Below are 26,875 nucleotides of genomic sequence, written 5' to 3' on the forward strand. Positions count from 1 at the left end.
TGAGGATTCCCATCGCTATTTTTCATCACTCGTCTTTTGTCGCTTTTTCCGTCGCTAAAACCGTCACTGAAACCCCATTTCAGCCAATCAGAATGCATGACCGTATGGAGGGATTGCAGCACAGTGTTTGAATATTGTGGGAACGACGTAGATTAACAAACACGCTATATGTATTTTCGTGATGCGGGTCCTATGACAACGAGCTGTGATATCGGAAATGATGCGGAAAGTGACGGCAGGAGGGACCGTGTGATGCAGAAAACATTCACGGTAGCGATCACTTTCACGACAAAAATAAATGATCATGTGATTCAGGCTTAAGATTGGTTTAACCTCCATTCAACTCTGCTCTCTGCCAATCATTGCACACTCATACACATCTTCTCTGTCACAACCTTCTTTACCTGTTCCACAAATATATTTTATTTGAGGCTGATGATATATCAAAGAGGGGATTGGGTTGGTGTGCTTGTCGTATCCCGCTCGTCTTCGAACGAGATATTAGCGACAATACGAACGTCCCTCGAATGGAAGGATCAGGTGGCAGAAATAAAAGGAGTCACTCTGAATAAAAAGAGCAGTGACTTCATTCCTTTTAAGAATGAACAAATATGTTCCCCAGCCTCTTGGCCGTGTCCAGCTCAGCGAGTCACCGCCCAACAACTCAGCCGCGAGCCAAGCTCGGGATGCACTTTTAATCTTCCCCGAGGGAAGGTCCGAAAAACCCTCTTGTCTACCCCTGGACCGGCATCCGCAGATCACGAGCAGATCGTCTCATACACCTGCACTTTGGACTGGTTGGCATGCGTACTTGCTGGCTCACGTGTAGAAATGGCTGCTGGATGATGCTACATGCTGGCTTGAGTTGGTTCTTGCCTCTCTTCTGCACACTAGCGTCGTGATTTTCTTCCTATTTATTTCATTACTAGTGTCTGCACTCTCAAATTGCAAAACTTGTCTTCTCATCCGGCTGGCTTGGGTTCAAATCCCGGCACTGGCAGAGAATTTTTCAGAGACTGCCTGTTCCCTGCTTGGATGTTGTGTGGAGGACATTTCAAGCACAACACTCTGTCTGTCATAATAATTATAATAATATTTATTTGCTGGGATATCTTGGTACATGTGGTCATACATGGAATTGGGAGAATGGAGAGTTTCTTGAAAAGAGGGCGACATGGAGCCCTAAGGGGTGCACTGCACATGAGTCTCACTATCTTCTTTTGTATTTTAAAAACAACATGAGCACAGGGCAAAGGGCCCCAATAAAGGTTGCTATAAATAACATGGGATTAGAATTCACCAAAATAGATTGAGATTAGCACTTCATCGTTAACTGTTGACCTAATCGAGCGAACCAAAAAGCACACTGATCAGAGATCGTGGACTATGAACGTGGCTATCTCCGCTTAGTCACCTATCGAGGGTAACCCCCAAGAAGGAGGCATTGTCCCTCCTATGATTTTATTGTACCATCGAAAAAGACTGAAATATCTGGTAAAGGCTTATTTTTGTTTACGTAGTGGATTAAATTTGTTTTTTCCTTATTAACAAGAAGATAATTATTATTACACCATTCTTGTAAGAGGTTGACAATACTGTTAGCCCTAAACACCATGCTATCAATTGAAGAGGCTGACACCTGTCGGATGTTAAGCCGTGGTCTACTTTTCCTTAAGAAAAGGCCAATGCCAGGTTTCTCTCCACCCTACCATTCCCCCATGGTGCAAACAACCTAAGCTGTCGGTCGCCTCTTCCAAATACTATACCGATGTGAGGTACAAAATGCATTGAAACTGGTTGTCAGTTAGAATTGGAGTGTTTGTGGAACATTGGTAGTAACTCTTAATTTACTGTCATGTGGAAATTGCTAATGTATTTGTGGCAACTTGATATACATTTTAGCTTAATTTCATACTAGCATTCAACAGATTTAAGCTCAAGCAACTCTCTGTAAGTTTGTATTTTGTGATCACCATGAGAGGGTGGTTTCCTATTATTTTTATTGCCAAAATCGAAAGATTATTACTCCTGGAGTACGCATTTCACGCTTTTAGATTTTTAAAATGACGATATGTATTTTTTGAGATTAAAGGAAAAGTGAAAATTATCAAGCAGGGGAAAACACGACGGCTAAGTATGAATGCTGGGAAAAGCCTGTGTGACATCATTCTGGTTCCCTCTGCCGAAAAGTGAGGTGACCTGGGGGCGGGGAAATGTGCGCCGCTGCGATGCAGGCTGCTAGCAGGTAGTAGAGTACCCTGCTAGCAGGTAGCGTTTGGCTTAAATAAGGATTATTATTCCCCTATCAAACGAAGGAAACTTTCCGACCATAGGCAGTTTTAATAGGTGATTATTAAGAAATGTTTCCCTGAGCTCTGTGCCTCATGCATGCATTGGTAATCTCAGACGATGTTAAAACTTCTATCTACTCGTACAGAAACTAGGTCCCTGTCACGTCACGTGGAGAGGTATCGCATGGGCGCCAATCTGGCCTTTTTCAAATGAGGTTAAAATTGACCATTGCCATTCGTCTAAACTGGGATTTTTCTAAAACTAAATAATTTGTATATTATGAATACAGTAATGGTGGGTAACGAAACGCAATCAATGTCTTCTCATTTTCTTTGACGAAGGAAACTGTACCCTATTATTCTATTCTATTGTATTAACGATGGGTTTTACGCTTGTCTCTCCCTTTGTGTTGCGTTGCGGCGCAGGGGCTCGCCCGTTCAAGTGTCCGCAGTGTGAGCAGCGCTTCCGCACGTCTGGCCACCGCAAGGCTCACCTGCTCACGCACCTGCGTGCCCAGGCCCTGGGAGGCGCAGGAGGGACGAGGGGAGGAGGGAGAGGGAGGCGTGCGCGGGCCGTTGCGCTCGAGGCCATGCGCTCGATGGACGAGGCGTTGCGTGGAGCGGTGGGAGAGGCGACGGCCCCGGGCGCAGAGGAGGAGGAGATGGGTGCGGTGGGCGTGGACTGGCTGCACGCCAAGTGAGTACAATGACATCATTTGCATCGTGTGCATTGCGTACGCATCGGCTATATTATTGTTAATTTATTCTCCAATTCATATCATAATTCAGTGTGGGTATTGGATTCGTCAGTTAGGAAATTACTGAATGATTTGTCTAATACAAGATGGAATATAAATGCATGTTTACAGAAGTAGACATCAGTCGCATTTGCATTGCTTGTTATCATTTCATTCTGTCTGATAATGAGTCATGGATCTTGGCAGCAATATTCATTGGATTGCTTGAAGATTGTGATAAGTAATATGACTATTGTTTATATTTCTTGTAGCATAGGATTCAACCTATTTCTTTTAATTAAATTTAAGAATGCTTTCTTTTAATCAAATGGCTAAATAACTTATTTACATGAATGCAATTGGGAAAAGGTTATATTGTACAGTAAGTCGTCTCCTTATGAACGTTTTAAAAATTCGAGTGTGCCTGAAATTTCAAATTTGGTGCCTTTTGAGGTTGGCCTATACAACTCAGTGTGATGTAGAGAAACTTGCACTTTGGGTACAGTCTGAACTAAGTACAGTAAAACTTTTTTACATCGTAATGGAGGGGACCAAAATTTGGGCAATTTGAGGAATGGATAGTATTATAGTGAGGTTTTATTGATATGCATCATTTTTTCATATCATTTGGAAATGAAAGGCACTACTGTCTTGTAAACCACTATATTTATGCGTTTAAATAAACACGCATGCACTAGTGAACATATATTTATTATTTAATGATTACAGAAAGCAAGCGCTATCGCATGAATTTATACCATGATTCTAGAGAAAATGATGTGATCTCTCTCAATTCAACAGTCACTTAAAATGTTTAGGATTGTTGGATATCTTTTTTCTTATTTACTGTTAGGTGTGCTCTCGTATGGAAAAAATGGCCACAACTAATGATTAACGTGAAAATTACAGCATATTAAAGGTGTATAAGAAAAAAAAGTGTGAAGCATTTGTTACTGATAATTTCATTCAATGTACTTAATCGTGGCTGCATTAATGGTCTATAATTGTCTCAGTATGATTTGCGAAGGTAGTTAGGCCATCTCTGGGGTATCTCCTTAGTATGATAAGTGGAAGTTTTATGAGATAAAGATGTTCACTACAAAGAGGTTTGCTTATAAATTTACATGTGAATTTGACGGGACCGTAGGGGTGGTATGAAGTATGGAGGTTTATGATGTGAAGAGGTTCACTACATAGAGGTTCTACTGTATAAAGCATGTGTGTTTTTGTTTGCAGCCTGGGTGGTGGTCGAGGTGGCGGCGCCGAGGGTGTTCGGAAGGGCTCTTCGTTTGAGCACCACTTTGGTGAGGAGGTGATCCTGGGGCAGTTGCCGACGAGGGCACAGGGCGACGCCCACCTGGTGACCACGGCCAACAACGGCGATGAAGAGGTGAGAATGCCACCCACCCATCCACAATGCTCTCCTCCTTCTTCCCCTTCTCTAAACGAGTCTATCTCGAAAGGAGTGTGACGTGAACTGTTATGAGAAAAGATGTGACAAAGGTGGTGAGGAGATAAAATGACCAATGTGCAAATAGGATTGATTTCCAACTCGGAGCACATTTAATATCACCCAGAAATCACATAAGAAATACTTGAGAGACTTTAGGGTGAATCTCATAGTGTTCCCTTCGGTGCGGTTTTTTTACAATGATGAAAAGGTCAATTTTTGTAATCATTTTTTTGCGAACGACTAGAAAAAATAGATTTTAGTGGGAAACAAAAATTTTTGATGCGAAATTGTACCTTGTAAAAAATGTTTTCTTTTCCTGTAAGACCAATATGAACCGATTTACAGCTTGATAATGCTTTTGTTTTTGTCAGTCTCAAAATTTTAGAGATAAAATGTCTAATAGCTGGGAAACGATGCATTTTTGAAAAAACTTATAGAATCTTTTTTGATGCCTTTAAAATATCACCTTTATCTTTAAAATCACATGACTCATCCCTAATGTTTGGAATAACATTAAAAATTATAGAAAGGCAGATGGCGATGATGTGTTGATTGTTATGTTTATTCCTCTTTCGCCTGCGCAACAGGAGGGGGTCGAGGGTGTGACGGAAGCCCTGGCCTTTGAGGCGGGCGGCCTCTTTGGCGGACACCCTATAATCCTGGACGAGAGCAAGGCGCTGGGCGGTGGGCCAGACTCAAAGAGAGACTGGACGACGGAGGTGTCGGGCCGTCCCCTCGGCGTGCTCGACGAGGACGGAAACATCAGCCTCGTGATCGACGGAGACTTTGTGATCGAGGAGGACGGCACGGTGCGCCAGGTGATGGGTGCGGAGTGCGTCGTGCTGACGGCGGCGAGGCCATTGGGCGCGCGCAATGCACTGAAGATGGACGGGTGCAGCGAAGAGGAGGCCATGGACGACGATGGCAACAACGTGTGTCAGCAGTGAAGGGATGGATGAACGACCAACGATCAGTGCTCGTGTCCGCCAACGAATGAAAAGGCATTCGTGCGTGCTGCGTTTTGTACAGTGTCAACGAACTGCGCTTGTATCAACTCCAAAATTTGTGATTAACTACCGTCTATGATGCATGTGATTGATCTTTGGTGGCGAAACGTCGATAATCCATTGTCAATCTTCATTATAATGAACGAAAAAAAAGTGCAGGATGATTATGTACAGTTTTAACATACTGTGCGGATATGAATGCCTAATTTTTGTGATTAAATACCATCTCTAATGCATGTGATAGATTTGCAGTTACGAATCATTGATAATCCATTGTCGACGGTCAATCTTCGTTGTAATGAATGAAAAGAAAGTGCAGGATAATTTTTGTAGAGTTTTAACACAATGTGCGGATATGAACGTCAAATTTTGTGATGTACAGCTGTGTATGATTCATGTGATAGATATGGAGTTACGAATGGTGGATAGTGCATTTGCGATGGGTAATGCAGAGACTGCAGACGAGTGCAGCGAGGATTAGTCATGATAGTGATGACTGCAAGCAGATATTGAATGAGAGGATCAGCAGCTGTGCAGTAACGTCTTCATCTTAACGGATGCTGATAAAGTGCGTACTATGTTTTTGCATAGTAAACATACTGTGCTTCTATGAACACCAAAATATGTGGTGAGCAATGCATCCGACGTATCTGCGATTGACGAGTCGTCAATGAACTGCATCGAGCAATGAATTGTGTGTGTGTGTGTCACGTTGACCCCTTGTATTATATTTCTGGTTCTCTTATGGACTCATTAAAATGCAGCCTTCTAATCTGAAGATATCCGTGTTTCTTTGCCTTTCCTCAAGGAAACCAGCAATGCAAACAGATGATTCAGTCATGTTTGGTGCTGAAAAGGAAACGGAGTTGTTTTCGTTGCAATGTTTGCATAAGTCCTCTGGATTTCTGTGATTGCAATGCTAAACTTAAGCGTGGTAAGCGAAAGAAAGCTCATACCTGTTCGTCATTCCTTTATTCGAAGATGGTTTCTTTAATTCTTCAAGGGAGTACCATCAGTTTTTAAACGTTATCTCAAACATGTGGTTCGTTTCTGTAAGTGCTACGCTTAACTTTGGATAGATGCACCAAGGAGAATTGGATTCCATGCTCATCCTGGTGTGGTCTGAATCCGTTGCTGCAACAAAGACACCGCTTTGTCTAGAGCGGCGGATACAGAGAAACCTCAAGGGGGGGGCGTGCGAAAGATATTTTAACTTCCTTTATTTTTATCATTATAAAAAATTAGTCACATGCAAATTTAACAAAATATTATTTAAATTGATTATACACATCTACAAGACAAGACCATATTACGATATAAAAATGTACAATTGTGGTTCAGCAATGTTTGGCAGTGAGGGCTGCTCCAGCAAGGGGGCCGCCTGTTCCCCCCACATGTATCCGCCACTGTTACGGGATATAGCTTCTATAGATAGCTTTAACAGCTTTCTTCTGGAGAGAAAATGTTCTTGACAACAGAGAGGAATTTCCCCAAAACAAAATGCCGCAGGATAAATGAGAGTGTACTTTGGCATAGTGCAGAGCTTTGAATGTGTTTTTGGACACTACGGGTGCAAGCTTTCTTATCATAAAAAGACCCACAAGTTTTTTATTCAGTTCAGAAACATGTGATGACGAGTCAAGTGTATCTGAGAGGTGAATTCCAAGGCATTTTATTGTTGTTGAAAAGGTAAGCAGACGATTGAAGGGTAAATCTTCAGCTTGGTGAGGGTTCTTAATATCGAAGCAGATGTAACAAGTTTTGGCTTCATTTAGTGCAATATTGTTCAGGTGACACCATTCCAACATCTCCTGAGTTGTAGTTTTAGCATATTCTGTTAGATCTGAAGTATTGCTAGCAGTCAACAGATTAGTTGTATCATCTGCATACATAACTGTGTGACTCCGGGTAAACTGCTGAGGAAGATCATTAATAAAAATGAGAAACAAAAGTGGGCCAAGTATTGATCCTTGTGGGACACCTGCTTTTACTTCCAGTGAGCTTGAGATGGTTTGCACTATTCCAGCTGTGGAGTGATGTGAATAACACACTAAGTACTTGAGTTCTATTTTCAAGATAGGAGGTAATCCAGTGTAGAGAGACACCAGTCAGGCCCAGACTTTCTAGCTTGCATTTTAAAATGTTATGATCAACACTATTAAAAGCATATTTGAGATCATATGAGACTCCTAGGACATGCTGTTTTTGGTTCAAGGCCTGTAGTAATAAGTTCAGATACTGGAACATTGCAGTATTAGTTGATCTACTAACTCGGAATCCATGTTGGGAGTCAGTAATTAGGTTGCAGGAGTCTAGGTAGCAACTAAGTCGCCGATGAAATAACTTCTCAAAAACTTAAGAAAATACTGACAGAACAGCGATGGGCCTGTAGTTACATGCTTCTGAGGAGGGACCCTTTTTTAGGATAGGTGTAACTTTGGCTTGCTTCAGTGCAGAGGGAAAGACTCCAGTAGTGAAGGATAGATTTAAAATATTAGCTAGGGGCAATGCTATCACTTGTGAGGAGGCATTAATGACATATAAGGGAATACCATCTGGCCCTTTTGAAGAAGAGTTGCGAAGAGATTTAATAATGGCCACTATTTCAGAGGGAACATAGGGTAGTTTCCTTCATCAAAGAAAACGAAAGGCATTGATTGCGATTCGTTACCCACCATTAGTGTATTCATAATATACAAATTATTTTGTTTTAGAAATACTAGTTTAGATGAATCGCAATGGTCAATATTATCCTCATTTGAAAAAGGCCAGATTGGCGCCCATGCAATGCCACTCCACGTGACGTCACAGGCAGGGACGCCGACTTACCAAAAATATTGGGGGGGCCCAAATCGGGGATCTTGCCCCGGGACATTTTATAAGTAGTGAGTTTTCAGTTTTTTAAGCATTTTAGAAGAGTCATGTGATCAACATTAGAACCCTGATAACTCGAATCTCGATATCTGGACTCTCCGGGGAAAATCGACAAGCCTGACACATTTTTTCCTCACACCCATTACGAATTTTTGAGGGGGCTCGGGCCCCCTCAGGCCCCATGGAGTCGGCGCCACTGGTCACAGGGACCTAGTTTCTATACGAGTAGATAAGAGTTTTACATCGTCTGAGGTTACCAATGCATGCATGAGGCACAGAGCTCAGGGAAACATCTCTTAATAATCACCGATTAAAACTGCCTAAGGTCGGAAAGTTTTTTTCGTTTGATAAGGTATTAATAATCCTTATTTAAGCCAAGCGCTACCAACTAGCTTGATACTCAGCTACCTGCTAGCATCCTGCGTTGTATCAGCGCTCAGAGCCTCGCCCCAAGGTCACCTCACTTGCGGCAGTGGGAAGCAGAACGACGTCACGTGCAGTTTTTCCCGGCATTCATACTTACCCGTCGCGTTTTCGAGTGCTTGAAAATGATCACTTTTCATTTAATAGCGAAAAATAGAAATCGTCATATAAAAATCTAAATGGGTGAAATACGTACTCCAGGAGTAATAATCTTTCGATTTAGGCAATAAAAAAACAATAGGAAACCACCCTATTCATGGGCTGTAGACAATAACTTTGTGCTTGACCCGAGAAAAACTGAGTCTATGTTACTCAGCACCTCAAAACTACTCATACATGTTGACTTTGGTGTTTTGCCAAAGATTATTGTTGGTGATGCTGAAATATCATATGCAAACTCCGTTAAAAATCTCAGGGTCATATCGATGCCTAATTTGTCTTGGCAAAACCATGGTGAAGCCATCAGCAATAAGATTAATATGATCCTGTTTCAGTTAAAAACTCATAAAAACCCTTTGCCCCCTCATACCCGCACACAACTTGTATCCTCGCTAATATTCCCCCACATTGATTACTGCTGTCTTGTGCATCATGACCTAACTGAAGAGATTAACACCCTGATTCAACAGCAATTAAATGTGTGTGTCACGTTCATTTATAACCTTAAAAAAGATGAACATACGTCCCCTTATTTTTCCAAGTTAGAATGGCCTAAAGCTAAGACAAGGAGAGAATACATGCTTGCCTCCTTTTTATTTTAACTTTTCAATTGTAAACAGCCTGAATGTATACTTTAATTTTCCTCAGTCTGAAGAGGAAAATTGAAATGTTGCAACGCGAATGTCACCAGATTTTTTAATTGTTCCACAACATCGAACCATTACATTTAATAAATCCTTTTCTATTGTTGGGTCAAGGATTTGGAATAGTTCTCCAGAAGTAATTAAAAACTCCAATTCATCGATGTCTTTCAAAAATATACTTTTCAATAAAATGCTATTACATGATAAAAATTAATTTTACCAATATGTTAAGTATTTTCTGTTATCATTATTATATCATTCATTGTATGTAATATCCAATTTTTCTGTGTTCTCGAGCTCTGATTGTATACCTTTAGTATGTTCTTAGTGGACCAAGAGTCCAAGAACAATAAGCATTTCTTTATCTTTGTCTTCCAGGGTATTGAACCAGGTAAGTTGAACAGGGATTGCCGACATTCTAATGGCTAATTCAGCCATCATCCTCAAGGTTTTTGAGTGTTAAGTAAGGTGTACAGTATCTTATACAGGATGGAGAAAAACTGCCACAAAATTTTAACCCTGAATAGCTGATGCCAATAAGAATCAAAATTACTAATAGAGTTTAGATCGAAAACACACCATTTTAAAACCACACAAACATTGAGCCAAGCGCTCCAATAGGGTGGTTTCCTATAATTTTTTTATTGCCTAATTCGAAAGATTACTCCTGGAGTGTGCATTTCACGCTCTTAGATTGAGCGGTATTCCGCTCGATATCCACCCGTGATATGACTGATATGCTACCCTTATATCTCATTGTTTCCTTTTATTTTAAATAATTAGCCAAATAGCGCTGTTTTTGAGTCTTGAGAATCCAAAATGTTCAAGGGAGTGTCTGTTGATCGTCAAGGAGCTATTCTGCTTATAGGTGGCGATTGAAAGATGTGCCTTTTTTTAAATAGCCGTGCTTTACCCTTTTCCCGATTAAGGTGCACGCAAATTCTCCCTTGGTGGCTAAATCATATCACTTTGGTGAATCTGCGTGAATCCAATTTGATCGACGCGCTGGTAGGATTTAGATTTCCTATGATAAAATACGCTGCCAAGGAAGCATGGCATCTTTATAATTCATATAACATGAAAAAGTTGAGAAATATAAAAAGAATAAATCAATTGAGTATCCATGATTAATGAATTTCTTAAATAATGTATACACGTTTCATCAAATGCTTCTCAATAGACGCAAAGATTATTGCGCACAAAATAATATAACTACCAGATTCTTTAACTTTTTGTGGAACAGATTGATTAATCATCGACTGAGATGAGCAATCCATATACCATGAGTGATAATGCCCAAAGTAAGGGAGGTACAAGTAGTAACTAATGGTGTACAAAGAATATGTCAATTTTGAACTTGTTTACATTCGTCTGCGGTGCAGACAGTTGAGCAACGAATGCGAGGACATTTTCATGAGAAAGATTGGAGATAAATCTGAATTGTAGGGTCCCCGTCAATGACCAATTAATTAATCCAGAAATACTGTTAAATCTCCAAACAGCACGAAATCGCTACTGTAGATGCTGCTCATAAATTTCAAATGAGTTCAAAACAAATAAAACAGCCATAACAGTTGAGTCCTTACTTGAAATGTGTTTGAATACAATAGAAATATAATGTTCCATTCCGATTGCTTCCAACTAGAAGTTAATGAATTATCACCTCGGTAATGAAATATTATAATAGTATTTTGGCATATACGGCAAACTTTTGCGTGTTTTTCTTGTTCCGTTGTTGTAATTTCTTCCTTGTAACTCAAATTCTCGAAAGACACTACAAGTAATACATGAAAGGGGATTACATTTTTACTGATACGCCTTCAACCTTGAATGTACTATGATGTTATAACTGTTAAGTTAACTGCATTATGTTATAACTGCATTCAAGTTAAGTCCTGCCATGCATGCATAAAACAAGCGTGCGCGTGGATCCCTGCATATGTATAAGCATTAATGCATATATATAAGTCTGTTGTTACTGCGCGAGTAATTATTGCGTGATCCGAGGGTCATTTTTGACAATTTGGGATTGTTTTCGGACGATTTTCTGCCTCTACTACACCGTCGCTACGTAAACGTGTTGTATTAACAGCTTAAATCTTAATGTTTTCTTGAGATATTAAAAATTTTATAATCCTTTTAAGGGGTACCTCCCCCCGTCAAATCTTGCATACTTTAAGTTGTAGGCGTCCCCGCTCTTAGATCCCTTTGGAAAGCTCTAAATTTTTATAATTGACCAGAAGCCTTATTTTCAGGGCAAATGAAATTTTATGTTATCACTGCTGTGCTAAGTAGACGCTTCCATCGGCCACCATAAAGTTTTAATTCTAGGGTATACCAATTTTCGTCTCTCCTCTTGAGTTAAATACTATTGCCCACGCATTTCCTTAATTTTCTACCTCATCCACTAAATAATGTTCAATTAAATTAATGAGGAAATTCCAAATTTTCAATATTTCATTCAGGGTGGCCATAGTTCCAATGCAAGGTCCATCACACTAACCAGAAATAAAGAAACTCCCTCCACATTCTTTTTATTGCCTTCGAAATTCATTAGGAAGTTGCTAGTAACAGCGAATATTAGCCCATAATTCCACTTTGATGGTGTTTTTTTATTTTTTGGGGCATTTTTTTAATGCTCGAATAATTAAACATATTCGGTACTATTTCTTAATAATACTTGTCATTGACTCAAAATCCTCGCCCAGTGTATTATATTGATCGGTGTAGTGAATCAATATCTGCCATTCACGCGTACAGTGTACCTACCTGGGATAAAGAACGACATTAGTCCGGTAGTAGTGAAGTTGCGATAACTTCCCGAAGATATATTGTCTTATATATATATTTAGAGCAATATATATATAAAACTCGGTGCGATACCGTACTCGAGAGAAATAGGATACAACTTCCATTGATGCGTTCACGTAAGTTCAGCAGATCATTATCTTAATTTGCTTTTAGATCATCATTTCCAGCATATTTATTTAGATGAAGGCTGTATACATATATATTGTTATTACTCAAGTTAGGAATCATTGAATATATGAATGACAGTGATTGTTTACTTTTTAATTCGCAGTGTGAACGGCCATTCCACAGATGGCAGCACTTCCGCGGTTGTTGTTTGTGTTTTGAAATCTTTGCCGGCGGGACTTTTGTGCAAGTTGGGATAGATGTCGAATTATTTAAACGTGTCCATCCCCGAGTCGGTGCAGAACTTACATCCGGCTTATCACCCGGGGATCGGAGAGTTACCTATTTGTGTTCCGAAACCAGAACCGCCACAGACTTCTTTGCTGGTCGTCGGCGCGTACAATAATAATAATGTTGAGGCGCCGGGTCAAACTGTGGACCAGAAGCCTTCGATGACCGCGAGAGCTGTCGAGACGAGGAACAGAAGACAATTCGAGACACCGGAGCAGCGAGAAGCGAGGCTACAAAGACAGCGCGAAGCCAACAGGTATAAGGGATTTTTTATTTATACAGTAACTCCAACTTGCATGAATAGCCCGCGGGTTGTCAGGAGTGGGAAAGGGTAAGTTTTGGTTAACTGTGGGCATTGTCTGTAATATGAATACGCTCCTGATTGAGTTGTTTTTTTGCGTTGGTAGAGAAACACTATTTATAAATGTAGTAATAAGGCCTTTAGCTTGTAGGCGCGATGGTGAGAAGAGTCGTTAGTTTTCCAATGTTTATGAATGGGACCTGCCCCTTTTTATGGGCCTAAATGTTATTTTATAGAAAAAATAAATAATGCGAGCCATCAACATTAACATAAATTTATTTTTCCCGATTTTTGACGTAAACATGGAGAGAATTGAAGAAGGAAAGGAAAAGTGTGAAATAAGCGCTCAGCTTTTGAAATTTCATGCGTTGAGTTTTTTCTTTTCCCATTGTGTTCTATCTTAATTGACTTCACCTTCGATTTTATTTCGATAGAAACGTTATGCCGAGTGACAGTAGCGCGCACAGAAAACACTCGGGGGGGGGGGGGTTGGGGGGGCGCCAAAGATAGTTTGAGCTACCTTTATTTTTATCGTAATGAAAAATAGTCATGGCACATGCAAATTTTTATAAAGTTTTATTCAAACTGATTATAAATATATGCAAGACATTGTCATGATATTAAAAAGTTACAAATGTTATTCTGCAATGTTCGGTAATGCAGACGGTTCCGCAAGGGTTGGATGCAAGCCCCATTCGCCCCCCCCCCCCCCAATAAATATCCACCACTACCAAATGAATTTTTAATTCAGCAAATAGAACAGCGTTTTCCCCGAAAGCAGCATGCAGTCTCTCCATGTATGCTTCATTGTCAAAAATGTCCCAATAGTTTCCAACCAGAGTTGGAGAAACAAACTTTGATAAAAGTAGTTAAGTAACGGGGTAGTTTCCTCCATCAAAGAAAACGAAATAAAGGCATTGATTGCGATTCATCACCCACCATTAGTGTATTCATCACAGGTCTACAAATTATTTGGCTTTAGAAATCCCAGTTAAGACGAATGTCAATGGTCAATTTTAACCCCATTTGAAAAAGGCCAGATTGGCACCCACGCGCACTCCACGTGACGTCACAGGGACCTAGTTTCTATACGAGTAGATAGGAGTTTAACATTGTCTGAGATAACCAATGCATGCACGAGGCACAGAGCTCAGGGAAACATCTCTCAATAATCACCTATTAAAACTGCCTATGGTTGGAAAGTTTCCTTCGTTTTATAAGGTATTAATAATCCTTATTTAAGCCAAGCGCTACCTGCTAGCAGGGTACTCTGCTACCTGCTAGCAGCCTGTATCGTAGCGGCGCTCATAGCCTCGCAACAAGATGGCCTCACACGGTGGAAGCAGGAAGAAGAATGACGTCACACGGTCTTTTCCCATCGTTCCTACTTAGCCGTCGCATTTCGCGCACTTGAAAAATTTCACTATTCATGTAATCGCGGAAAATGGATATCATCATTTAAAAATCTAGAGGCGTGAAATGCGTACTTCAGGAGTAATAATCTTTCGATTTCGGCCATTAAAGAAGTAATAGGAAACCACCCTATTGAAATGTATTTCAATATTCTACTACTTGCAAATTATGCAGCTTCCCATTGTATTTTATTGAATTTGCGGATTGAGTCTTTCTGCGCTAGTCGCATATTCTCGCTGCATATTCAAGGTGTGGTCGGATGAGTGCGAAATAGCACCTCTCTCTTCTACTTTTTCATCCTAAAATTTTCCCACAACATGCTTGACGGATCCCAAATTCTCCTGGGTCTCCGCCACGAACATTTCTTATATGAGGGGACGAGAAGCCAATGAGTGCAAGAGATTTTTTTTCTAGACAGGGATAGGTACTGAAATTAACCCTTAGCCTGTTGGAAAGGTTTTAAACGGTCGGCATGGTGAGCGTGGGAAAAACGTTTTTCTGCGTTTGACCAGATTTTCTTACCACTGGCAGCCTTTCCTTAAGATTTTATTGCCGACCTTTCTGCGGTTGCGTGAACTCGGCCCTACCTAGTGGCGGAGAGCACAAAGGACTCGGAACCCTCACCAGGGGTGCAGCTAGGAATTATGGCTGGTGGGGGTTTAGGTGTGACTAATACCAGGGTGTGTGAGGGTTTAGAATACCCACCAGGATACAAGATAAGTGGTAGGTGCGAGATTAATAAATTGTGGAATTTTAATATAACTGGTTCAAATGGTGAGCTTTACGGCTTTCTGAGGGATATTTTATTGATCCTTACACTATTCTATTAGTAAAATCAATCCCAGTAAGTAAAATGGACTAAACTCTAAAAACTTTTCTGAGATCTGGGGGGGGGGGGTTTATTCCCCAAAACACCCCCCCCCCTCGCTGAGCCACTGACCACTGACGACCCTCACCACGGGGAGCCCTACCCAGATAATCCCTTATCCAAGAGAGAGAGCTCCGAATATAGTCCCCCCCCCCCTCAATTATGAGTCTTCAGTTTCGGGAAAAGTTAAAAAAAAATGCATGTGAATACAGTCCCCCCCTTTACTTTTACCACAGGCATTTTTGGAAAAAAAGGGGGGACTATATTCAGACATATACGGTATCTTGCCATTGTCCATAAGCCTGGGAAACTTACATGAACAAATTGGTCACTCTTTCTTATACTATCGGTGGTGGGTCTTCTGTCCCTGTGTAATTAACAACGACATATTATATTCGTGGTCTGTCGTCAGTGGGTAGGGTGGGCAGTAAATAGTTGGTAGATGTGTATGTGGTGTTGGCTAGAGTGTTGGCCCCTCTTCAAAGTGTGGGCTCGTGTTCAAATCCCAGTGGGGGCATTGCCATTGATCCCTGCTTGGATGTTGTGTGGAGGACATTTCAAGCACAAAACACCGTCCATCGAATGGGACGTTAAGCCATGACCCCCTTAATGCCATTCATGAAGATCAGGCTAATACCAACACCAAGTTTCCATCCACCCCTCCCTCATGGCGCCAATGACCTCAGCTGGCTGTCACATGCTCCAAATGCCACACGGTACCAGCACACAATGACTTGGTTTGAGTTTCTGTTCTCTGCTGACATCAAGTGGTGAATCAAATGCACTACTTAATATCTAGTTGATCACGTATGTTATCATTACTGAATGTCTGTACCTAACTCCTTTTAGAAAAAAAATCACTTTTACCTCTTGGTTTTTCCCCATCACGTTTTCCCCCCAACAAAAGTTGAGAGTTCTATTTGGTGGTATGGCATTTGGGGAGGGTAAGGAAGGGTGGAAAGAAACCCAGTGTCGGGATTAGCCTGCTTTAAACGAAAGACACCAAGGGGACCACAGCTTAATGTCCCATCCGATGGACAGTGTGTTGTGCTTGAAATGTCCTCCACACATCATTCAAGCAGGAATTAGACAATCGCTGAAAATAGGGTGGTTCCCTATTATTTTTTTATTGCCTAAATCGAAAGATTATCACTCGTGGAGTACGTATTTCATGCTTTTAGATTTTAAAATGTCGATATCTATTTTCCGCGATTAAATGAAAAGTGAAAATTTTCAAGTGCACGAAAACGAGACGGGTAAGTATGAATGCTGGGAAAACTCCGTGTGACGTCATTCTGGTTCCTGCTGCCGCAAGTGAGGTGACCTTGGGGTGATGCTTTGAGCGCTGATACGACGCAGGATGCTAGCAGGTAGCGCTTGGCTTAAATAAGGATTATTAATACCTTATCAAACAAAGGAAACTTTCCGACCTTAGGCAGTTTTAATAGGTGATTATTAAGAGATGTTTCCCTGAGCTCTGTGCCTCATGCATGCATAAGCAATCTCACAATCAGACGATATAAAACTCCTATCTACTCGTATAGAAACTAGGTCCCTGTGACGTCATGTGGAGTGGAATCGCATGGGCGCCAATCTGTCCTCCTTGTTTAGGCTTTCCTGGTGTGGTGTGGATTCAGCGTGGAGGTTTACGGGGTTACTACCCAAGATGAATCTAATAATAATAATTGTCTTCCTTTTTCAAGCGAATTGAGGACAGCATTGTCCTCTCTTACAATTTACTTGATTGACAATCACAAACATCCATGCCCTGGATGGTGATCATGATCAATCCACCCAGGCGGGATTCGAACCCACGACCTCTAGGTTAGCAGTTGGGGACTTTACCCGGTGCCACCGAGGGCGGCGTAAATCTACGCGGTAGTAACCCCGAAAACCTCCACACTGAAGCCAATCTGGCCTTTTTCAAATGAGGTTAAAATGGACCATTGCCATTCGTCTAAACTGGTATTTCTAAAACCAAATAAGTTGTATATTTTGAATACACTAATGGTGGGTAATGAATCGCAATCAATGCCTCTTGTTTTCTTTGATGAAGGAAACCACCCCATCATACATATTCTTTTTGAAACACACTGTTTATAGATAGTAGTGGTGGACACAAATCAGGGGTGGTTATCAGGGAGAGATGGTTTTGTGGTCGTTGCCAATGTTCAGGGGCGGATCCAGGATTTCTTTCTGGAAGGGGCACAAGCAAGGCCGTATCCAAGATTTTGTTCTGGGGGGGGGGGGGGGGCACAAGGATACCTCATAATACAAAACGAACCAGGGATGCCAACTTATGAAAAATATTGGGGGGTGGGCCTAAATCGGGGTTCGTGCCCCGGGAAATTTTATGAGTAGTGAGTTTTAAGTTTTTTTTAAGCATTTTAGAAGAGTCATGTGATCAACATTAGAACCCTGAGAACTCGAATCTCGATATCTGGACCCTCCGGGGAAAATTGACAAGCCTGGCACATTTTTTCTTCACACCCATAATGAATTTTTGAGGGGGCTCGGGCCCCCTCAGGCCCCATGGAGTCGGCGCCACTGAAATGAACGAAATGATAATGGGATCGTATTAATCCTTAACCAGTGACGTGCAATTCTTGTTACACTACCAGTGACGTGCGGTCTGGGAGACCGCAATAAATCAAAAATTCATAAAATATTGCTACGCCATTTTTATTGTTTTGTTTAATTTTTCTTTGATTGCTTAACTATTTTAAAACTTATATTAAAATTTTTACACTCCCAATACAAACCAATTTGTCATAAAAAATTGTGATTTGAAGCAGGATCAAAAAACTGATGCCAAAAACACTCTAGTTATAATTATTATATTTATGTATCAATATTTTGCCAGATTCTAAAAAGGACTTAAATGTTGAAGCTGGGGAAGGCTAAGTAGTATGTAGCCATGAAATTTATCCTGCTTATTCCTTTTCTTGATGCATTCAAGGTAAATGACGTGTGGTCTCACAGGCCGCTAATCGAGTTCAATTGCAAATTTACAGAAATTAATAAAAGGAGCGTTAAATTTTAAGAGTGGGATGTCCTTGTTATGCGAAAATATGAAGCTAACGAGTATTATAGATATTTTAAAATCTTAATTTTGAAAATATTCATAATTTTAGAAACGCAGCGGTCTCTCAGAACGCACGTCACCGGTTAAGGGTTAAAAATCTTGCATATTTTTAAGGGCCTGGGCGGGAAAGGGGGGGTAGGTGCCCCCGTCCACCCCCCCCCCCCTAGATCGGCCTATGCCGATGTTTCAACCTGTTTTAATTGTGTCCCTGTGCGCCATTCCGTTTCGAGCAACAGGAGGCGGAGGGAGTCGGAGACGGAGGAGCAGAGGATGCTTCGGCTGATGGCCAACAGGCGGCGCCTCGCCAACGAGAGCTTCGAGCGTCGGCAGGCGCGGTTGGCCGACCTGTCACGGCGCCAGAAGCAGCGGCTGGCCAACGAGACGCCCGAGCAGCGTGCCGCGAGGCTTGCGTACCTGTCCAGGCGGCAGAAGGAGCGTCGGGCCAACATCATGGCGACGAGGACGCGCACAAAGTACAACGGGGGGGCATGCAACACGGGCGTGCAGACGTGCTGCCGCTGCGAGTGCATGAACAAAGTGGACAACGGCCAGTCGATGGGACGAGAAAACCAGGAGTGAATGTGTGTGTGTTGAGGTGATGTGAAATCAAAAAAGAAAAAAAAACATGGTAATCTAGATTATTCTAGGGCTGTCCCGTCGCACATTGTTACGCGAGTACCCAAGTGATTGCGTACGTCAGCACTCAAATGGTTCTTATGTCAGCACTTGAATACGTAGCCAAATACGTAGATGCAGTTTCCTAGTGTAATTAGATGGAAATCTTTGATTTTTAACTTGATGAAAAGGACTTGTCTTTCAACACAATTATTTATTCCAACCTCGAAGGAATGAGCGTGGAAAAACTTTTCAAACAAGTGGGTAGAACAAGTCCTTTTCAAGTCAATTTCGTCATGTTGAAGATACTATATGATACAATTTCTTGGGTTTTCCAGCGAGTATAGCTCGCATGGAATCTTCTCAAAGTGCTCCTCATTGATTTCTTACATACTTTGCAGTTGTATATTAATCTCCTTCATGGAATAATGAACCACGTATAATCTACATGGCTGTCGTGACGTTGGTGCAAAGTTATTTCAGTGGTAGGCAACTTCTACCACACATTTTTCATGCAGAGTTGCTTCATTTCATTTGATCACTAAACGTACACGGATCTGAATCTCCCCAAAGATATCGTCTATTGCACACTCCCCTGACTCATTTGTTAATGTGAGTACTGTACATCAATCATTTGTGCTTTTCTGGTAACAATGAGTGAACACTTTTAGTACACCCTGAGATTCTCCCTATGCCTACCTACTTACGCATCTGTGTTGGGGAATAGGTCACGGCCTGCGTTGTCTTCTTGTTGATGACCTTGCTGCATCAATTCCGTCAGCTCGTAAACCTTGAATGGTTTGGAGACATAGCTTTATGTTGTTTGTGCAAAGGCTTCCGCGGTGCGCTGGTAATGTAGGCTGCATTTGAAGGGTTTCACCGCGTCGTGGTTGCGTTGGGGACAACAGTTTCTCCTGCATTCCATCAGGCGTCTTCAGGTCGAAGTGATTATGCCGTGTTTTGGCCGCCGTTATATAGCCAGCCCAGTGGTGTATGTTCTCCCTGATTGGTCGCCTTGCGGCCAATAGCATAGTGGTATGGGGCAAAGAGTCTCTTCCATGTACTGTGGAGTTGGTAGCTATCCTCTCGGTTGAAATTATGAGGATGTTTAGATATTTCAATCGCCTCTCGGATGATCCTTGGAAAATATCAGGATTCTCTGGCATGCAGGAGAAACTGTTGTCCCCAACGCAACCACGACGTGGTGAAATGCAGCCTACATTGACATAGCTTTAAGTTGTCCGACCGAGTATGGGTGAACCGCTTTGCTGGCTGGCGGCATTGAACTCAAAACATTGGGCCGTTATGTGTCGTGCATGTGAGCAATTGGAGCCAGAGGCCAAACATGCGGCAGCGAATACAGAAAAAAACTCAGAGGGATAGGCGCAAAAGATGTTTTGGGCTACCTGTTATTTTTTGATTGAAGCTTTTGCGGCTCATGATGATTGAAAAAGAGTGACGTACGGGTGTACGCCGCGTGTCCTAGTCCCTTCATTCTCTTGAAGAAGTGACCAGCAGTTGGTCGCAAAACGTCGGGGCAATCTCCACTACGACACGCGGCATACACTGGTGTGTCTCTCTTTTTTTAATTACCTGTTATTTTATCGTAAGGAAAACTAATGAAGTCACTTGAAAAGTTTAAGAAAGTATTATTCAAACTAATTATTCACGTAAACAAGACAATGTCATGTTATGATTAAAAAAAAGTTACAATTGTCAGGGTTCCCCTCTCAACCTTGAAATCCTTAAAACCATAAATTTCGTATTCCATGAAAAAGCCATCGATTTTGTCATAAAACCTTTAAATCTCTCAATCTTGATTTTACGATCTTACAACTACGATAGACGGATGAAAAGAAAAATGGATATTTCGATCGTATTTCAAGGTCAGTCACGCACAGACATGGCCTCGGATTTATCTTTATTTATTTGATGAGCTGAGAAAATGAAATTCAAAGTTGCGCGATAACCATTGTATTTAAATGGAGTGCAACTCTTAAGAGGTTCTTCTGGAGATGCGTGCAATTCCTGTGGGGTGTGGAAATCAGTATTTAAGAATTTTATGCATATGGATTCGGGATTTGATTCATATCCTTATAGTAGATTTGATTTTGGATTGGGATTTGTGAAAATTGTGAATTCTACTTATCCTGTAATTAAATTAAACGAAGCAGAGTGAGATAACATACACGTGAGCTGGGATTAGTTGAGTTGTAATTCATTTTTTTCTGTTTCTATTTTTATAATCAAGTTATTTGTACAGGAAATCAAGTGCGCATTATTCCTGTTACGAGATTATCTGATAATTTTGTGCTGGCTAAGATACGCAACCTGTTTCCAATTCCCCAATACATACATCAGATAACTGTGCTATTGTAGGCCAAAGTAGGTAACGTATTTCCCACCTACTTCGCAGATGTTCCGCTAAAAATCCTCCTCAATAAGTGGATCGCAACGCAGCCATGATGATTAGTGGGTAGTCGCAATGACAAACAAACGCTTCCATCTCTCCTCCCACGCAAATCTGCTGCTTGTGACCAGTTTGTGTTCCTTATTGCGCAGTTAGGCAACCTGAAGGTTTGTTAGATAGTTAATTGTGCTTATCGTCTGCTCCAAATGTGCATTTGATGCGATGAGTGGATTTTCAGCTTTTTGATAAATTTTAATGCAGTTACTGAGAGAGATATTTTGTTTAACAAGAGTATGTATTTAATTTTGTGTGTGTGTATTCTTCGTGTTCTTGTAATACCTTTTCTAGTTTGTGATGCGCGACACTTTATGCCGCGTGGCACTGTATTGTCACTGTATGTCTTTGTCTGGTAGCATATTGGATGCCTGATGAAACCCATATATACATATATTAAAGATTGATTTTTTTAATCCAAATTTAATGACATCTTCTGTACGTTTTTTTTTTTACATTTTCCTTCAGGTTTCAAAATTTCACCTCTTTTCTTATTTTTGGATCAGAGTGACCGTATTTTCAAGTACAGCAGACTCTTGATATTATCCGGTTGCGGTATATCTGCATTGTGGATTATCCGTGCATTTTCCACGATCTTTATAAAAAATAAAATCTGGCGTAAAATCATCGGAATTACTGCATCAATGCTAGGATATACCAGGCTTATTAATTACAACTAGAATTGCCATCCTAAAACAGAATATTTCATTTACAATGAGTCCTCTTTTAACGTCACTAACCGTTCCGGAAAAATGTGACGATAAACGAAATGACGTTAATCGAAACATAATATCCCGTAAGAAACAATGTAAAGAGTGAATATCGGCTCCTAGACCTCAAAATTCCTATTGGAAAAAATTTTTGCATATCATATCAGGGCCATTTTTTACGATGGGAATGCCAAACTATGGCATAAATACGAGTTCCTGTCTTCATCGACGACAATAGCAGCACTGACGTAAATCCTTCTCCATTTTTGTATCTTCCCACATTTGCTTTTCGGCTTCTCTATGGTGGTCGCGTGGGGAGCGTCGCCTGGGCATCATCATCCCTGAAACATCATCGCAGTTACAGGAACCAAAATTATTGTGAAGACGGTGAAAAAAGTGACAACCATTATGTCAAGTAAAACCATGTGCACCTACCTAAGAATACATTTTGCAGAAAATTTGCTTAAACCCTAATCATAATTAACAATAAACACACCGTTTTACACTTTGTATAGGCGGTATAGACTGACCCAAAAAACCGCCCACAACACGAACAACCTGCAATGCCTGCCGCTTTGCCTTTTTTCTCGCACGAAATTTAAAAGACTTGACGTTATCGCGAAGCGAAGGTGCGATAAACGAGTGACGATCTCAAAATTTTTGTGACATTATCGCAAAATGACGTTAAACAGGGTGATGTAGAACGAGGACTCACTGTACTTGGTAGCAGGGAAAGTTTGCTTGGAAGTCTGCTTTAGCATTGCAAAAGACGATGTGTGGCAGGTTTAAAACTAACTCTTCATTAGTTCTAGAAGATTCTCCAATGTTTAACCGATCGTAAATTAAGAAAAACCTCATGTACGATCTTGGAGCAATCTAAAATTACAACTTTTGTGGATAGATAATAATATATTGTATGATTTACGTAAATTATGAAGTTTACAAGAAATTAAAGTAAAAGATTGGATTATCCGCGTTTTCCGATTATTTGTAAATTCTAATTTCTTGAAATTATTCACTCACCCCTGCATAAATGAAATGATTTGGTAAAACGACCACAGTCAAAATCCGTAGGGATGGAATTCATGCATCATACGTGCAATTAACTTCTGCCCAAGTTAAGTCACTTGAACCGGTTTAAACGAAGTGGAATGCATGAATAATTGACAGCTTGAAGAACTTATGTTGATGGAAAGGTAAGTGATTGTATGATATTTTTTACATTGATATTAGCTCTATTTTAATTATGTTTGCAAGTTAAATTTATACTTACGGTGTTCGCTTATAGATGGTTAACTCAGCGTCACGGAATGTATTTTTTAGTTTTGAATTTGTGAATTATTATTTTCTCATCTTCTTCCATATAGTTGAAACGACAATTAGTCAATTCAAACTAATATTATCTTTAGAATAGTGAATTGATTCGTGAATGTGTTGCGGTAAATGATGTTAAATATTTCTTTTTTGCTTTTTCACTGGCCATAGAAATGTCACATGAGTGTATTGATCGGCAACTTAGCCAGGAATTTTGTTCAGGGAGGATATGCTAAACTAATATGACACGTTTCATAATCGAAAAAACTTCATTACTTAAAGAAATATTTTGTAAATTCATGATTTTTCAATATTTTGTTTTCTTTTCGGAAGGAAAATGACTGTATTTTCATATTTTGGGGGGGTCCAGACCCCCTGGACCCACTGTTATTGATTGGTTACGAAGTTGAGCTAATAGCTTGAACTAAAGCATTCTTTGAGACTCAAGCCATATAATTTTGAAAACCACGTTAAGTGATTTCATGTTGAGCAATCATCACTTAACACAACAGTAGTATACAATTGACTTGGAGGAGTACCAAGTGGAAAAAGCACCAACACACGTAAAACCATGGTACTCACTCTATATAAATTATAAAATTTACGGTTTTGTCCAGGTTTTCACGGTCTAAAATGAATACACTGTTGGTGGGTTACGAATCCCAATCATTGCCTTTCGTTTTCTTCGATGAAGGAAACTAACCTATTGTGATGGGCAGAAATTAACAAATGTTACAGTAGTCAACATCACGTTGGTGCATCAACAAGCTGTGAAGACAAACTAAATAAGTAAATGACAATAAATAAGTAAATAATGATAGAAAATCACAAGGAGCAGGAAAAATCAGTTAATGATTGACAAACTCATAGAAAAAAAAACTTTGATTAAACTCTCAGAAAAAAAATAATACAGGTGCGATTTCACATGGTTTATTAAGGTACCTAATCGCACAACACTTAAGGTACCTCCTCAGTCATAAAAGCCTTTGTCTGTGAGGAGAGCCAGGACATTTCCATGTTCATCCACTCATGTTAGGTACCTCCCTATGCCTCCGACCCTCTTCAGCACCACTCCTATAATTCACATTAACGTCTGAATTGTAGAACGATTACACTGTCTTGAAGGTATTGGGCTCTCTCAAACGAAACACAGTACACTCTCAATTATCCGGGCGAGTGATGGGGAGAGACGGCACGAATAATCAGAAAAAACAGATAACCCAAACTTTCACTTAAATGTCTTGTAATGTTCATAATTTACGTGAATAAACAATATATTATAATTTATGCAGGTATTCTGTTATTTTAGTGTGCAATGAATTAAAATTCAAAATTATACACACATAATTTCCTTTATTTTGACTCGAGTATATCACGTTAACATTTAACTCTTGAAGGACCATTATCCATAATTTTGACTGGCAGTAATCATTAAAAATACAGTAAAACCTCTTTACATCGTAATGGAGGGGACCAAAATTTGGGCAATGTGATGTATGGAGGTTCACTATAAAGAGATTTTAGTAATAGTCACCATTTTTTCATATCCTTTGGGAATGAAAGGCACTATTGTCTTTAAAACCATTATATCTATGTGTTTAAGCAAACATGCATACATCAGTGAACATGTACGTATTATTTAGTAATTAAAGAAAGTGAGCGCCATCACATGATTTTTACCATGATTCGAGAGAAAACGATGTGATCTCTCTCTATTCAACAGTCACTTAAAATAATTAGGATTGTTGGATACCTTTTTTCTTATTTACTGTTAGGTGTGCTCTCATATGGAACAAAATGGCCACAACTAATGGTTAATGTGAAAATTAAAGCATATAAAAGGTGTATAAGAAAAAAAAGGATGAGACATTTATTGCTTAAAATGTCATTCAATGTACGTAATTGTGGCTTCATTAATGGTCTCTAGTTGTCTCAGTTTGATTTGCAGAGGTAGTTGAGCCGTATCGGGTGCTTCTCCTTGGTATGATAAGTGGAGGTTTTACGAGATAAAGAGGTTGACTACAAAGAGGTTTGCATATAAATGTACATGCAAATCTGATGGGACCATAGGGGTGGTATGATGTATGGAGGTTTATGAAGTAATAAAGAGGTTCACTACACAGAGGTTTTACTGTATTTCTTTATGTTTAAATAAATTGATAACTTAATTAAATATAAAATTTCTCTTTATTGATCAATGCAACTCAATATATATTTACAAACCACTTCACAATAAAAATTGAAGATGAACAGTGGTCACGTGGCTTCTGCTTCCCCTGGCCTGACAAACCACACGGCACCCAGTAGGGTATGATATATGACGCTTATTTCTAATCAAAATGTACTTTGGAACGTTAAATGAATAAATATGCCAACTAAGACATCATTAATGGCAAGAGGAAATATTGTGTAGTGATTTCCTGAATGAAAACCGCGTTACAAATAAATGCTGAAACTGTTATTTTGACCGATGCTGGATTTCAACCCTTTCATGCTTAGCGACAGTTGGAGTCGACGGGCATTTTCATGCGTAGAACACCTGACGTAGGGTAGATCTGTCGTGAAATTTTCAATGCAAACCACCAGACATGGGCTCTGGCCGTCGAGAGGGAAGGGAAGTGACCGCTGAAGTAGCAATTGTTGGATGCATTCAGGCCCGGTCTGATACCCCGCTTAGCGAGTCCTTTAGGGTCACGCCCCATGCAATTAAACCCGACCCTCCCACTCACTTATGATCATCCTCACCGTAGGAATCCGTTGCTAAGTGGTTTTATTGTCGATAGTTTCTTTCAATGATGTATTTTGTTGAATACTACAATTTTTAAATACTTTGAAATGATTTTGTTCTGTGCGTAGAAAATGTTTAAACGAATTTTTAGCGATAAAAATAACGGACTGCCGAAATTATTGCCTTATTACCTTTTATTTACTAACTTTGTTGTTATTAACGCCAGAAACCTGTTTAAAGTTCCACAATGCTTAAAAAACTGTTCGTAATTCCTTTAGAAGAGTAAATTACTGAAAATGGAATGAAATATTCGGCTTAAAAAAAGGGACGGGCATGAGCTAAGTAGGAAATCTGAGGGATGGAAATACCAGGGCAACCCCCCCCCCCAAAAAAAAAGCTCCTTATGGAGAGGTTTAGAATATTATTATGCTAATCGTAGCAAGGAAAACTTTTTCCAATGGGGAACATGCATGGAATTTGTTCATCATGCTAGTTAGTCTCATTGAATAGAAAATTTTCTCACGAGTCCAAATATATAAGCCAAAACTCTCCTGGTACTCCACTAACGTCAATAAATGCTAA

At 40.2% G+C, this 26,875-nt stretch overlaps 2 protein-coding genes across 3 annotated transcripts in view; both read left to right on the top strand.

The window, feature by feature from the left end:
• Window positions 1-6,266, top strand: part of LOC124170064 (zinc finger protein 236-like) — a 149,306-nt gene extending 143,040 nt beyond the window's left edge. Inside the window, 3 exon segments of the mRNA XM_046548750.1 lie at window positions 2,718-2,988; window positions 4,265-4,418; window positions 5,069-6,266. Coding sequence (XP_046404706.1) covers window positions 2,718-2,988; window positions 4,265-4,418; window positions 5,069-5,428 — 785 coding nt within the window. The 3' untranslated portion in view covers window positions 5,429-6,266.
• Window positions 6,267-12,291: 6,025 nt separating this feature from the next.
• Window positions 12,292-19,983, top strand: LOC124170273 (uncharacterized protein C05D11.13-like). Of its 2 annotated transcripts, none has more exons than XM_046548979.1 (3): window positions 12,292-12,515; window positions 12,671-13,051; window positions 18,693-19,983. In XM_046548979.1, the coding sequence occupies exons 2-3, from the start codon at window positions 12,765-12,767 to the stop codon at window positions 19,039-19,041; spliced, it is 636 nt and encodes a 211-aa protein (XP_046404935.1). In that variant the 5' UTR covers window positions 12,292-12,515; window positions 12,671-12,764; the 3' UTR covers window positions 19,042-19,983. The 2 variants fall into 2 exon arrangements, with proteins under 2 accessions (XP_046404935.1, XP_046404936.1); XM_046548980.1 differs by having other exon boundaries at window positions 18,699-19,983.
• Window positions 19,984-26,875: the final 6,892 nt, after the last annotated feature.

This window comes from Ischnura elegans, chromosome 13, assembly GCF_921293095.1.
Source record: "Ischnura elegans chromosome 13, ioIscEleg1.1, whole genome shotgun sequence".
NCBI lineage: Eukaryota > Metazoa > Arthropoda > Insecta > Odonata > Coenagrionidae > Ischnura > Ischnura elegans.

Bases quoted from the DNA above. Each gene is read 5' to 3' on its own strand.
- LOC124170273 (XM_046548979.1), top strand. From the start codon at position 12,765: ATGTCGAATTATTTAAACGTGTCCATCCCCGAGTCGGTGCAGAACTTA. The intron at 13,052-18,692 runs GTATAAGGGATT...TTCCGTTTCGAG, and splicing joins AGACAGCGCGAAGCCAACAG to CAACAGGAGGCGGAGGGAGT.